Genomic DNA, 15,225 nt, shown 5'->3' with positions numbered 1-15,225 from the left:
TGATTTCCTACTCCCAAATTCATTCAGATTACTACAGATGCATTATTGTTTAAGTAGTCAAAATGGTAAAATGCTCTTAAAAATCATTTTAAAATTTCATGAGAAAACTAAATTTTACAGGTGCTATTCAAATTTAAGAAAACAAGAATACTGAATTCTGAGATCTACCATTTAATTGACCATGTAAAAGTAACACAGGTTCACAGACATGAAAAACAGTAATATTTTATATTATATTAAGTCAGCTCTACTAAACACAATCAGTGAAACAAAATACATTAATTAGGTACTCTGCTCCTTTAACCCTAAAGATCTTCAAATTCAAGACTAGTCATCTAAAGGTGATTTAAAAATGTAAGAGGACACATGCAAACCTAGTTCACAATTACAGTTAATAACTTTATCGGAAAACATATACTCTACCACACATTTGAAAACCATGGGGCCTGTTCCCTTCCTTTCCCCAACTATGGGATAGCCGCCAAAATATCAAATACAAGAAGTTAAATCATAGAAAAGCCTTTCAGGTCCTCACCATGAGACCATCTGATGTTTCTGATAAAATTCTAATATCATTAGTTACCTGAACATAATGGCTATTTTTAAGTCATTTACAAAAATACACTATGCAGCACTCTAGATGAAGCAAGAAACTAGAGACAAGGCACAAAAGGACAAAATAAATACCTCAACTGCTTAAAGACTGCATTAGTGCATAAATATCGTTTATATGCCATCAAAAAAGCATCTGGTACTCTTGCTTACAAAATATTTAAAAACTCTTCCATTCAAAATGCATTAAAGGGAAGACTAGTACCAACATAGGTCTATCTGTAAAACTGAATTTGCAACACATTTTATTTCCCAAAAGAGCAAGTGTGATGCTGTATTGGGAATGATTTTCCAACCCAGGGGACACGTGGCAATGGCTGCAGACATTTTTCGTTGTTACCACGGGGGGAGAGAATGTTACGCATCTAATGGGTAAAGACCAAAGACGCCACAATGCACAGGTTACCCCGCAGCAAAAAAACTGATCAGCCTACCATGTAGATAGTGCTGAGGTTGAAAAACCCTGTTCTACAGTAAAGAACGATGGCCAATGGGGGTACAAATCATAGATCACATAAATACTGAAGAAATGCAAGGATAAAAAAATTATTCAATATTTATAGCTCTTATTAAAACAATAGCATTTGCCAGAATATTATGTGTTATCAAGCATTCCTGTAGAAACTGAATACAAATAAAATAATTCACATTCCAATGGAGGCAGGCAGTCACACAGAAGACTTCTGATTTTGCTATCTGGGAGAACAAGGGCAATTCCCTCCCCCACGACAGTGTTTATAGTTGTGTCATTAATGTACTATAGGAATTATACTGGTTTAAACATTCTCTGGCATAGTGACCTTTAAACCTAGGGAAATACAAAAATGGCCCGTAGACTTCATTGAAGATGCAGATTCCTATATCGCACCTCAGACTTCACCTATTTCAGCAAGTCTGGAACAGGGCCAAGAACTTGCTTTAACAAACTCTCCCCTCCTCAGTCCACTGGCCACACTTGAGAAAAAATGTTCTGGGGCGGGGTCAGACCTTTTACTGTAAAGGGCCAAAACAATTTAGGCTTTGCATCCATGGATCATCTCTGCTGCACATTCTTTGTTCTTACTTAAAACTGTTTAAAAATGTAAAAACAATTCTTAACTCGTGGGCCATACAAAAACAAACAGGAGGGTTGGCACATGTAGCTATTTAAATTTAAATTAATTAAAATGCTGTAAAATTAAAATTTAATCCCTCCTCTCACAGCCACACTTCAAATACTCAAAAGCCTTAACATTCCTGGTGACTACCATACTGAACAGCACAGACACAGAACTTGTCCAGCACTGAAGAAAGGTCTAATGCAGGGTGCCTGGGTGGCTCAGTCGTTGAGTGTCTGCCTTCGACTCAGGTCATGATCCCAGGGTCCTGGGATCAAGCCCCGCATCGGGCTCCCTGCTCAGTGGGGAGCCTGCTTCTCCCTCTCCCACTACCCCCTGCTTGTGTTCCCTCTCTCTGTCAAAAAATAAATAAAATCTTAAAAAAAAAAAAGAAAGAAAGAAAGGAAGGTCTAATGGGACAGCGCTACTCTAGAACCTCACCACTCAAACCTGGAGCACTTCAGCATTACTTAGAAGCTTGTTAGGAATACAGAATCTCAGGCTCCACCAGATCAAATGAATCAGAATCCGCAAATTTTCTAAGTGATCTGCGTGTATGTTAGTTTGAGAAGCACATTCTAGAAAATTCATAAAATCTACTGAAACAAAGGACAAGCTTGTAAGAAAACCTCCAGTAAAAGGCTCTCTAAAACTGTTTTATCCAGACAGCTTTTTCCTGAACTTTAGCTTGAGAATTTCATAGCACACCTATAAACCTACTGTGGGAAACAAGGTTTAAAAATATAGCACCTGAGAATAAAACGTGTATCTTAAAATGAGTTAAATTCTAACTAAGAAATTTCAGTGATTCCTTCTAATCCTCAGTGAACACATGGAAAACAAAACCAAAACACAAACATTTGTTTTGATGTTGAATGGACACCCAAGTGACTCAAGTTCACTCACAAGCTAACTGACCAGGACAATCTGATCTTCACAGCAGCCGTGTGGTTCAAATTCTTGCTTCAGCAAAACTGCAAATTACCACACCACTTCCTACCACCCAGGTCTCTCGAAAGCTGAGACTGCAATTGCTAAATCCTGAAATTCTAAAAGCATTTAACATTCTTACGATAATTAACAAACACCAACAGTATAAAAGGGCATTCATAGAGTACATAGACAAAGGGGTTATATATTTCATACTTAAATACAATCAAGTTGAAGAAAATCTTTAAAACTTGGGATAAGAAACACAGGGTTAATATACGCCAAGTTCTTAGGTTCAAAAAGCGGTTGTATAATTTAATATGCTAAAGGCTAAGTAATGAAGAAAATGATGACTATACCTCTTGACCAGTTAAGAAAAGTAGAAGATCTCCCTCTTCCTCTTCACACATATGAATCTGGATCACTGTCCGGATGGCTGCTTCAAGATAATCTCTCTCGGGCTCAGGAGTATAGAAGATCTCAACAGGATGTGTACGCCCCGGAATAGTTAAGAGAGGACAGTTATCAAAGTAAATCTGGAATTTCCCTGCATCTAGAGTAGCGCTCATAACTATAACCTGGAAAAAGAAACAGTAAATTATCTGAAGCTGTCTTCAAGGGTTCTTACATGGTCTTAAAGAAAAAAAACAAGTAATGTTTATTGTTCTATATATATCACTTATTTAAAAAAGCTACAAAAATCTTCATACAAATAAACTGATTTAAAAAATCAAATGCAGGGGCACCTGGGTGGCTCAGTCAGCTAAGCGTCTGACTCTTGATTTCAGCTCAGGTCATGGTCTCAGGATTCTGAGATCACAACCGCTGCCCCCCCTCCCCCCTCCCGCTCATACTCCTTTCTCTAATAAATAAATCTTTAAAAACTATATCAAATACAGAAATGCTGAGCTATAGAGTAAGAGAGTTACTGACATCTTAAAAAAATCAGAAATAAACCCAATACCCAATAAATAAACTACAATATATCTTCATGAAACAATATCTTAAAACCCAAAGTTCATAAAATGCTAACATATTTATGTTACATAAAGTTTACACAGTATGTAAAGGGGATTGATACGAAACATTATTAATAAATAGTATGATTACTACCATGTTTATTAAAACAGACCATGACAGGAAAAAACAGGAAATGTGAAAAAGACCAACAAAAAAAAAAAAATCACTGGCACAGATATAAATTTTCTCCCTTCTTCCAAAGCATTTTTAATAAGCATGACTTCTTTAGAAAAATTCCTACACAGGGATTTTCTACATTGTTGTAAAAAGCCACAGCCACAGGGGCAGGGCTATAGGACAGTGCAGTCACCCTCCCTCCATGTAATCACACATTACAGCACCCATTAAAAATTTACTTAAAAAGAAGGCACCCCATAAAACATTCTACTACAGAGTAATTTCTACTTCGACTTTCTTTCCTAAAAGCTTTAATAGCCCACACCTGATTTCACACTCACTAAGTGTGAACTCTAAAGAACACAAAGCAGAAAGAGGCCCATAAATACAAAGAACAAACTGGTGGTTGCCAGAAGAGGGGGGTGGAGGGATGGGCAAAATGAATAAAGTAGAGTAGGAGTTTCAAACTTCCAGCTACGGAATGAGTAAGTCACGGGAATGAAAGGTACAGCACAGGAAATATAGTCAATGGTACTGTAATAGCGTTGTACAGTCACAGATGGTAGCTATGCTCAAGGTGACACAGCATAACATATAGAGCTGTCATTACCAATCACTATGTTGTACATCAGAAACTAACGTAACCTGTCAACTACAATTAAAATCAAACAAAAACTTCAATCGTTCATAAGGTCATCAATAATGACAGTACTCATTCTTTTTTTTTTTTTTTTTTTTTAAGATTTTATTTATTTGACAGAGAGAGACACAGTGAGAGAGGGAACACAAGCAGGGGGAGTGGGAGAGGGAGAAGCAGGCTTCCCGCGGAGCAGGGAGCCCGATGCGGGGCTCGATCACAGGACCCTGGGGTCATGACCTGAGCCGAAGGCAGACGCTTAACGACTGAGCCACCCAGGCGCCCCAACAGTACTCATTCTTTAAATACATTCTTTAAAAGCATAAATTTAATTTACAAGCAAAAACATACTAAGATAATTTTTTAAGACCCAGAATCTTTCTGCCCAGTGTACAATCCCTATAACACATATACTAACAACCGAATAATGAGTCTAAGCTCCAATAAACGGTGCACACACACAGCAAAGAGGCACTTCATAAACTCTGGGAGGCAAAAGTCAGAAAATTCAGTCCGTTTTAGGCCCTTATCAACAGTTAACACTGACCAGGGCAGTAGCAGTATAACAAGACAGGAAAAAAACCAAGCAAACTAGGTTAAGTGAGCACATTTCTGAGGAGTGGCTTGCTTGTTCTGGGTATAGCTGTTCCTACTACCCAACATGACTGAGTTATAATGGGTGTGTTTATGTTGGGACAGGACAAAGATTTGAGGTTTCTGTATTTAATGAAGGGTAAGGTGAGCAGCAGGGTTATAAAACCACCATGTTATTAGATCACAAGAAAACACAGGTGGGTTAGAAATGGAAAAGATCTGGCTTAAAAATACATTACTAAAAAGTGGAATCATACCAAGAACACATATGAAGACATAGCTATGTACATTAGAAACGAAGAATAACAACAATGTAGGTACTTACTGGTTCCTTATTTTACACTTGGTATTTTATAGTTGATTAGAATGATTGGCATGTATTCCGTTTTTTATATATACCTTTTTTAATGAAACAAATGAGTAAAAAAATTACTTCACCTTTAAGTCTGATCTCTGTCTTACAACTTCCTTCAGAACACCCATGAGGATATCTGTAGCCAAAGTCCTTTCATGAGCCTCATCAAGAATTATTACACCATAACGCTCAAGGAGGGGATCATTCATAGCTTCACGAAGTAACATCCCATCAGTCATATACCTATATTCACAAAACACAGTTGGTTAAGGTTCATTTAGAACATTTTAAAACTAAACTTCATGACATGCAAAGACATCAGGAAAATCAAAATTAAATTTTCCCAAAAACAAATGTACTACTGTTTCATAATCAATTGCAAAATTAAACATGAAGAAAAACTTCTAAGAGTATCAAACAAGTTATACACTATCAAATCTTGTCAACTGAGACTGTAATAATACTGAAATGCATTAAGAAAACAAGATTAAATCTGCTTATGGAATATAATGATCACATGGTTTCATACAAATGCCAAAGCAAAATGCATCACTTAAATGAGTTTCTTTTTTTTTTTTTTTTAAGATTTTATTTATTTATTTGACAGAGAGAGATACAGTGGGAGAGGGAACACAAGCAGGGGGAGTGGGAGAGGGAGAAGCAGGCTTCCCGCGGAGCAGGGAGCCCGATGCGGGGCTCGATCCCAGGACCCTGGGATCATGACCTGAGCCGAAGGCAGACGCTTAACGACTGAGCCACCGAGGCGCCCCTAAATGAGTTTCTTAAAAACAAAATTTAAAACGTAAATGTTCGACCTGCAAAACAAAACTAAGAAGCCACTTTGTTTTATAACCACACATCACTAAAATGTTACCACATGCAAAAGTACATTTCTTTAAAGCTTTAGTAATTCTCCACTTAAGCTAACAATAGCCTTCCTTGGTTCAAAAGGGCTGAGAGAGCACAAAAGTCTACCATCTCTGTTTGCCCCAGTCCCATCCAATTCAATGACATGATGGCAAAGAAGCACAAAAAGGAATACATTCATGGAATAAGGAGCAGCATTAGCACTAGAAATGTTGATAAATATATATGAAAGAGAAAAGGCAAAGGACACCCACTAAATCAACGAAGCAGAGAGGGAAACCAGGTTTAGAGATGGCTCAAGATGAAACAGCTAATCCAGCACTCAGATGCAGGGTGGTTTGCAAACGGTGTTACGGGCCAGCCATCTCCTAGCCATGCTATTCTGGCTGCTACTGTCACTAACACAAAACAACTATCCCCAGAGTTTGGCACAGGAACAAAACAAAGTCAACCTGCAGAGGCTAAAGTCACAGTTCATTCAATTCATGGTTTTATTTACAAATTTAAAAGCAGTATAAAAATGTGAAGTCATCATTTCTAACTTCATTATTTTGGGGTTTTATTTTTCAAACATGAGTCTAACCTAATCTTTCATGGACCAGCTTGGTATTTTTAGCTAATGCGATTGTTGGCCCAGTGAAGTTCACCAAATTGACAATGTACAGAAGTGAATCGTTCTCCTTATTTCACTTGAACTTCTAAATTTAGTAAGACTTTTGGCAAACAAACCCATCCTTACTCTATATATTTTAGGCTTCTTTCTTCTTTGGCCATATTTTTTAAAATAAACTACATTTCTGCAGTTGGCCCAGAATTACCTGAAGATTATTTTATATTAAGACCATGAAAGAAAAAAGTGCCAATTAAACTATGACTCAATGGCTTAACGACAGTGTAGCACAGCACATGAATCAGCTACACTATAGCCTCTAGGTGCTTTGAAGTATCTCTGATCTATTTGAGGACATTTAGTAATTTCTCCTGACTTCAGCTTACTGACATGAGATAGGCAATCCTTTTGCGTATTATCTCAGTAGCAAAACATAATACAGTTTCATCTGCTTGTGAATAACTTGCCTCAGATTCCACAAAGCTCTTGTCTGTTCTTTCATAGGGGGGAAAAAATGAACTGGTCACTCTCCAAACAATAAATATTTGCTTAAATACCATCAAATGTACACCATGCTGCTCAGTATCCAAGCTTACTCATTTCAACATGGAATCCCAGTGTAATCTTTTTGAAGACATTTTAATTAGCGAAGAAACCCAGTTCACATAGTTCCAACAATAGCACATTACTTATCTGAAGTGAAATATGGACAGCTAGATCAAGTTCAAGCATTCCCAGGTAATACCCACCACCAAACCGCTACAAGTTTTAAGACCCTCAGATTGTAAAAATGTACCTCAATCTCACGTACTAAAAAGGTGAAGTCACAGAACTGATAAAAGTATCATGCTTAACTTGAAAACTTCTTGAAACTCATTAAAAAAAAAAAAAAAAAAGCCACCCTCTTTATTTTGATCTTTTTCCTCTTACATTCCTCAAGCTTCACACAACCACAACAGTGTAGAGGGCATTTAAAAGCACAGCTAACCCAAATACTCATTCTTTTATATTTTTCTGAAGGGAAGTGTTGCAAATGGCAGAACAGAGATATTGCACGTTAATGGAACTACTATTTGCCTTGTTTTATTAGAAAGTATGCATAATATATGTACTAAGTTAAATGGTCAACTAAACCCTCTGACTTCCAGACTCCAGAGACAGACTCCTAACAGTTGTCTCAGTATTTGATCACCCAGTGATCTCTCCTGCATCACAGGAATGTAGGAAGCTTGTTGTATGCAATAGAGAGCTTCGGGAAAAATTACATCTGTAGGGGCACCTGGGTGGCTCAGTCAGTTAAGCGTCCGACTCTTGGTTTCAGCTCAGGTAATGATCTCAGGGTTGTGAGATGGAGCCCCAAGGTGAGTTGGGCTCTGCGCTCAGCAGGGAGTCTGCTTGAGACTCTCTCTTCCACTGTCCCCCACCCACTTGCGTGTGCACACACTCTAAAATATTTTAAAGATGAAAGGTCTCTTAAAAATATAATCAATATTGCTGCTTTTCCAGTGTAGAAAATTCACTATCAGTAGTTAACTTTCCCAGGGTCTCAAAACCAGTTAAATAGCTTAAGACTAAGTATCAGTGTACTGATCCCCAATCCTGGGCCCCTCCTATACAAACACACTCTCCTCAAAGTCCAAGAAAAATGTACATATAAATACAATAGCAAAAAGTTACCTGGTGTGGGGTTGGGGGTTGGAAACATACAGAAAAAATTGTTTGTAAGCTCATTTGTGATCTACTGAAAAGAGGTAATATTAAAACAAATGTAAGTACTACTGCTCTTTTCTTTGTCCTCTGAAATGACTGCAGGGCATGCTCTTAGTCAGCCAAACTTTTTTTTGCCCTGATTTAATTGACCCCCAAACCTTAGGTGACCTTTAATTTTTTTAAGATTTATTTATTTGAGAGAGAGAGGAGAGCACACGCGTGCACACGCACAAACAACAGCCAGAGGCGCAGAGGAAGAGAAAATCTCAAGCAGACTCCACACTGAGCGTGAAGCCAGAGTGGGGCTTGATCTCACAACCCTGAGATCTTGACCTGAGCCGAAACCAGGATTTGGAGGCTTAACCAACTGAGCCACCCAGGCGCCCCAGGTAGCCTTTTAAATCAGGGAAACAGAGCTAGACCCCCCCAAGTACATCTGGATCTTCTATATAGAGAGATTTTTTAAAAACTCAACAACCCAGTACCAGATGCAAGTCACATAAGTGTCCCCCCAAAACAGGTATGTCTTTTTCCTCCTCCCTATCTTACTGTAACACTGAGTAATGCTCTCTTTAAGTGTGTACCAAAACTGAACAGATTTCTGCCATCCAACATCTTTCTCATGAGTCACCTCAAAATTCTAATTTTGTCTCTATTAGTATACCTTATTTAACATCTGAAAAACAAACATTTTTGTTTTATTGGAAAACTACAGTTTGTTGGGCCTTCAGATTTCTGGGACAATTCTTTGCTGTGTGTCACCAACAATCTTTATGGCATGCTTTCAATACTAGATTTCAGGTAGTCTTTTCCGTTATCATCGTATTTATACACAGTAAATTTTTCTTTCTATGTGTGCCGTATGTCTGAAGTTTTGAAGTTCTAAATAAAAAGTGTGCCAGTATGAACATAAGCACTTGATTTTAGGAATACTGGACTTTTCTTAAAGTACATTAATAGGCTCGAAGTATAGGCATGTTCACTGGCAAAAAATAGAGGGAATGAGGCTCTGGATTAAGACCCAAGTTCAATAGGTCAAATGTCAAAATAATAAAGACCAATCAACTGACCTGCCTATGTCAAGAACAGAGGCGAGGCTGAGAGCAAGACCACACACCTATCCCTCCCCAGGTTTCCCTCCCCCTCTGGGTTTGTCCTTCCATCTAGACTCCTCCGGCCTGTTGTCACTGTTGTTTACTTATGCTATAAAGAGGAAAACAGAAGGAAGGGTCCTACACTTTGCCTAATTAAGCCACTACCAGAATTACTGGCAACTTTAGCACAGTATTTGAGGTGATTTTCTTTCTTTATATTTAGAGTGACTTGATTCTGATTCTTTCTGTTGTTTTGTACGGAACAGCACTTTATCTGTGTATTAATTGTTCCCCTGTATCCTTTATGGTTTTTCCTTGTTTTCGTTTCTCTTTTAAATTATGCATGGAATTTTGTGTGTGTGTGAAATTAAGGTCTTTATTAATCCTGAGAAAAAAGAAAAGTCACCCAATGACTTGCTATACTACTAGATACATGAAGCCCTCTGCTTTAAAAAAAAAAAAAAAGGTAACCAAACACAAAGCACAGAAAAAGGCAGAACCAGGGTACTGATGATCCTATAAAAGCCATAGCCATTTTCCTTTTAAGTTTTACTACCCTCCATAGTACTAATGGAATATTTACCCAGACTAACGCACCAGGGTGTCACAATAATAAAACTGTGATCACCCAATTTTGAAGTTTCAGCAACAGGCTAATAATCAAAAACTGCATAGGAGAGTCGAACTCGGCATTTGACTGCATACCCTATTATCCAGTGTTCTTCTGTTTTGAAACAAAAACTTGCTTAAAGAGTCATCTGTATTACCTGTGAACTGGTTAGAAATACAAAACTTGGGTCTCACCCCTGACCTGCTTAATCAGAAATTGTGAAGATGAGGCATAGCAATCTGTTCAAACAAGCTTTCATGTGATTCTGATGCTTGCTGAAGTATGAGAAGCACCAGTCTAAATCAAGTTAAACAAGAGGCAGGTTAAATACATGCCTAAAGCAGCAAAAGATCCCTGAAGAGTAAGTCAGACACAGTTCATATTTTCAACCATGACTGTTTAATTAATAAAATAAACAAAAAAAAATTCAGTGTGCTGAGTAGTATGAACTTAGCTTGAGTATTTTTTTGCAGTGCGCACATGCAAATGGCATAGTACAACTACAAGCCAACTGCCAACCCTGATCCCTAGCCAATTTCACCAATTCCAGTGTGAATAAAGTATGATAAAACATTACAGACTGCAAAGGTATTGTTTAGTTTTGTGTTTACATATATTTATAATTTTTTGAAAAATTTCTCAAGTTGTCTGGTTCAAAGAAAAAAATCATAAAGAAAAAAGATGCACAGAATGGTGAAAATGTTTCCCAAAATGTATACCAGAAATTTTTAATAAACTGTTATCAGATTATTCATAACTTTAATGAATGTCAGTAACTAATGCCTAAGTTAAAAGTAATGAAAAATTATGTCTATGTGGGGAAACAATCCCCAATAACTGAGTCTTATTTTCTCTGGTGTAGGAATGTATTAAGAGAGACATAGAGTGTAAACCTTCCTAAATCCCTACCTCAAACCTTATATCACCCTAAAAAAAGTTCCAAATTGATCAAAGATGTGTAAAACAAAAACAAAATACTAGAATACATGGATTCAAATAATTGTTCAATACACTGAATACATCTTCTTCAACTAATTCAATTAATTAAAAACAGCGGTATAAAATTCAGGTTTCTACATGGCATGAAGTGTGATAAACAAAGCAAAGAAAAATGGCAAAGTGAGCAAAAATTGGAACTTAAATACAGAAGGCCAATTTTGTTAAGAAAATTGCAACTGATATCTAGAACGCTAATTCTGTTAAAAGCTCCTACAATCAATATAAAAAAGGCCAACTGACCACAAAAAGATGGACAAACTCCAAGTTTCACCAATCCTATAATACTGTACATTTTTTCAAATTTACCTTCTCTGTGACTGGGATGCATTTTAAAATAGCACCTTACAAATGACAGTCAAGCAGGTAGCAATACTTATGGGAAGATGAGAAAAGCAATAGTCTGAGACCCAAAAAGAAACACAAATGGCTCATAAATACATATAAAGATGCTCAATTTCATACAAAAGAAATGCAAGTTAAAACCATAATAATATTCCATTTTTCACTTACAATACTGACAAAGAATAAAAAAGTTCCACAATACAATGTTGGCAAGGATACAGACACTCATTTGCTCATTCCTTACTGGTCAGAGTAGATAAATCTCTACGGAAGGCAATCTGGCAGTAATAAAATTCAAACATACCCTGTAACCCAACCAATTTCATTTGTAGGGAATTCATTTCAGATATATACATGTGCATGTGTGAAAAAATGTGTGTACAAGGTTTTGTTAGGAGGCTACTAAGGGCAAGTATTTATTTTTTTATTTTATTTATTTATTAGAGAGAAAGCACAAGCAGGGGGAAGGGGAGAAGGGGGGGGAAGTGAGAAGCAGACTCCCCGCTGAGCAGGGAGCCCTCCGTGGGGCTCCATCCCAGTACCCCAAGAACACTACACAAGCCGAAGGCAGACACTCAACTGAGTGAGCCATCCAGGGACCCCAACAAGTGTTTTTAATAGCAAAAACTGCAAATCCGAGCGCCCATCAATAGAATAAAACAAACTATAGTCATTTAAAAAAATAAGGCAACTTTGTATTTACTGTTCTAGAACAATATAAGTGAAATCAGCAGCCATATCTTGAACCAGCCCTGCTATAACAATTAAGTTAATATATTCTGAAAATCCTAGATAGGTAGTGCTCTTGCAATACTGTTAGGACCTGGTTACCTTTCAAAGTACAGGCTTTATTCTGGCATAACTGCACATGCAGCTAAATCAAAACTGTGTTTCTATGGGGCGCCTAAGTGGCCCAGTCGTCAAGCGTCTGCCTTTGGCTCAGGTCATGATCCCAGGGTCCTGGGATCGAGCCCCACATTGGGCTCCCTGCTCTGTGGGGAAGCCTGCTTCTCCCTCTCCCACTCCCACCTGCTTGGGTTCCTTCTCTAGCTGTCAAATAAATAAATAAAATCTTTAAAAACAAAAAACAAAAAACAAAAAACCTGTGTTTCTAAAGAATCCAAAACTTGACTCAGCATGACCCAAAGAAATTCTTGGTAACTGCTTCGAAGTTTATTATAAATGATTGGCACTGTTTAATCTGAGTAATTAGATTTACTGCTTTCCAAATTACCTAGCAACACTTTACAAATACTTACACATAAAAGAATTACATGGAGATGAGGAGTAACACCACATACAGTGGTTAAGGATACACCCCTATTGCAAGACAAACCTAGGTTCAAGTCTGTGCCTTCTTCTTGGCATCTGATCTTAAACAAGATCAACTTCTCTAATACGCCATTTGTAAAATGAGAATATGGCGGCTTTTGTTTAAATTAAAAGAATGTATTTAGAGCACCTAGTATACCAATTGTTGGGCACCTGTTGAATACTCTATATAGAATTCTACGCTACGCTCTTAACTAACCTTTACCTAATAAATCCTTGGGATAACCTTACCTCTGTACAACATACTGTGGTAGCCACATTTCTGTCCCTACCAGTTGGATCAACATAATTATATCTGACATGAAATGGTAAGCTCTTAGTGTAGAAAAGAGAGTTGTACAGATGTTTCCTGTTATATGCTTCAGAAAAGCTCGAAAAAGATGAGTCACAGACACAGTATCAGATGTGTGACGTAACTATAAAAAAGTGAAAGGGGTCTGGAATTCCAGAATTCAAGATTCAATTCTCTTGAATTCCAGAAAAGTAACACATATGTATTTTCCAAGTGTCTGAAGTTTAAATACCACTGTAAGATCTAGACATTTTAACTGCCTAAGTGAACTCCAAACAAAGGGCCCATATACAAGAAAATGGTGTTCATCCTACATTAAAAGACTGATGAATGAATGTACAGGTTTTAAATTAAAATTTTAAAAAAGTTTAAGGTTTGTATAAATTTTTACTATTTACTACTAAAACTGTTAGATTAACTCACTACAATCCAATCAAGTCCTATGAGTGCCTCTATTAAAGAAAAACTACGCATATTAAAATGCCTGCACAAACAGTATGTAGTATTCTTTAAGTTACAATGGAGCAAGACTTCTGAAATAGACCATAACCAAAAAATACATATATTTTCCCTCTACCATATAACCTATTTTTGTTTAAAGCCCCTATCAGTACATGGGGCGCCTGGCTGGCTTAGTAGGTAGAGCATACAACGCTTGATCTCAGGGTTCTGAGTTTGAACCCCATGTTGGGTGTGGAAATTATTATTATTTTTTTAAGATTTTATTTATTTATTTGACAGAGAGAGACAAAGAGAGAGAAGGGACACAAGCAGGGGGAGTGGGAGAGGGAGAAGCAGGCTTCCGCCGAGCAGGGAGCCCTATGAGGGCTTGACCCTAGGACCCTGGGATCATGACCTGAGCCAAAGGCAGACGCTTAACGACTGAGCCACCCAGGCACCCTGGGTGTAAAAATTACTTAAAAATAAAATCTCTAAAAAAAATAAAAGCAGCCCCTACCAACCAGTGGAATACTTTTTGAATGACAACAGTAAAAGAAACAGAAGAATGACAAAGCTAAAACAGCTTGCACTTAGCAGGAACTATATCAGAAGAAAAGAACTATATATAGTATTAGTGACTTTATAAAATACAGCTCTTCTCACTACTATAAATACAGTGAAGCCTGAACACCCACACCCTACCCATACTTCACAATGCCAACATTATGAAATGGTCAATTACCAACTTTTAAACATGTTCACAGAGAATGCTATTATACTTATTCAGTAACTACTGAGAGTCATCAAATTACCTTCCTCCAACAATTTCTTCCAATATCAGTTATTTCTATATGGCATAGGTACAAAAATAAAGCATAAGTCAGTTTAAAATGAAGTTATTTACCCCTTTTAGGTGATCTGGCTATTTTTGGATTCATCACTAACTTAAAGTCTTCAGTGTCCACAATGCTAGCACTGTATTTCTCAATTTATATAGTTCTATGATGTTAAAAAAAAAAAAAAAACCACTTTACAAACCTGATACATGTGAACACAGCAGTTAAAAAAAAAAAAGATATTTGGTTGTTTAATATTAAGATCTCCTAAAGGACAGCTTATATATAATCCCCTAGCACAGTCCAAGTTTAGATTACTGTAGAACTTTAACATCTATTTATATATCCAGTCAAGAGAAGAGTAAACTACTTCCTTCTTTGGGTATAAACAGATATATTAACTTGCTAGGGTAAATTGATTCAATTTGTTAAATGATACCCTATTTCCAGAGAACAATAATTATGTTCTTGCCGCAGGATTCAAAACAATTTATATTGCCGTTTTTCCATACTCAACATGTGCTGCCACAGCACTACTAGCAGAGGAACTTCATTATGCATATTCCTTTCAAAGACATCATCTTTGCAAGGCTGAATTTTTGATAGTCGCTCTAATAAAAAGCAAATATAAGGCAAATATCAGTGTAGAACAGTAAGTAAAGGTGGCAAGTCCAAACCAACTCCAAAGTTTAAAAAACTGATACCACACTAGAAGAGAACAGTGGTTTAA

The 15,225-nt window shown here is 37.1% G+C and overlaps 1 protein-coding gene across 1 annotated transcript in view; it reads right to left on the bottom strand.

Moving 5' to 3' along the window:
- The window catches only part of DHX15 (DEAH-box helicase 15), a 57,868-nt gene that overhangs the window by 24,148 nt on the left and 18,495 nt on the right, over positions 1 to 15,225 (bottom strand). The window contains exons 4-5 of the mRNA XM_035005209.1: positions 5,446 to 5,605; positions 2,999 to 3,217 (exon numbers count right to left, since the gene is read on the bottom strand). Of these exons, the coding sequence (XP_034861100.1) occupies positions 2,999 to 3,217; positions 5,446 to 5,605 (379 nt within the window). The remainder of the gene's footprint in view (positions 1 to 2,998; positions 3,218 to 5,445; positions 5,606 to 15,225) is intronic.

This window comes from Mirounga leonina, unplaced genomic scaffold (genome assembly GCF_011800145.1).
Source record: "Mirounga leonina isolate KUSES-001 unplaced genomic scaffold, KU_Mleo_1.0 Mir_129, whole genome shotgun sequence".
NCBI lineage: Eukaryota > Metazoa > Chordata > Mammalia > Carnivora > Phocidae > Mirounga > Mirounga leonina.
The sequence above is the reverse complement of the archived record's forward strand: the minus strand, read 5'-3'. Positions and strand labels throughout refer to the sequence as shown.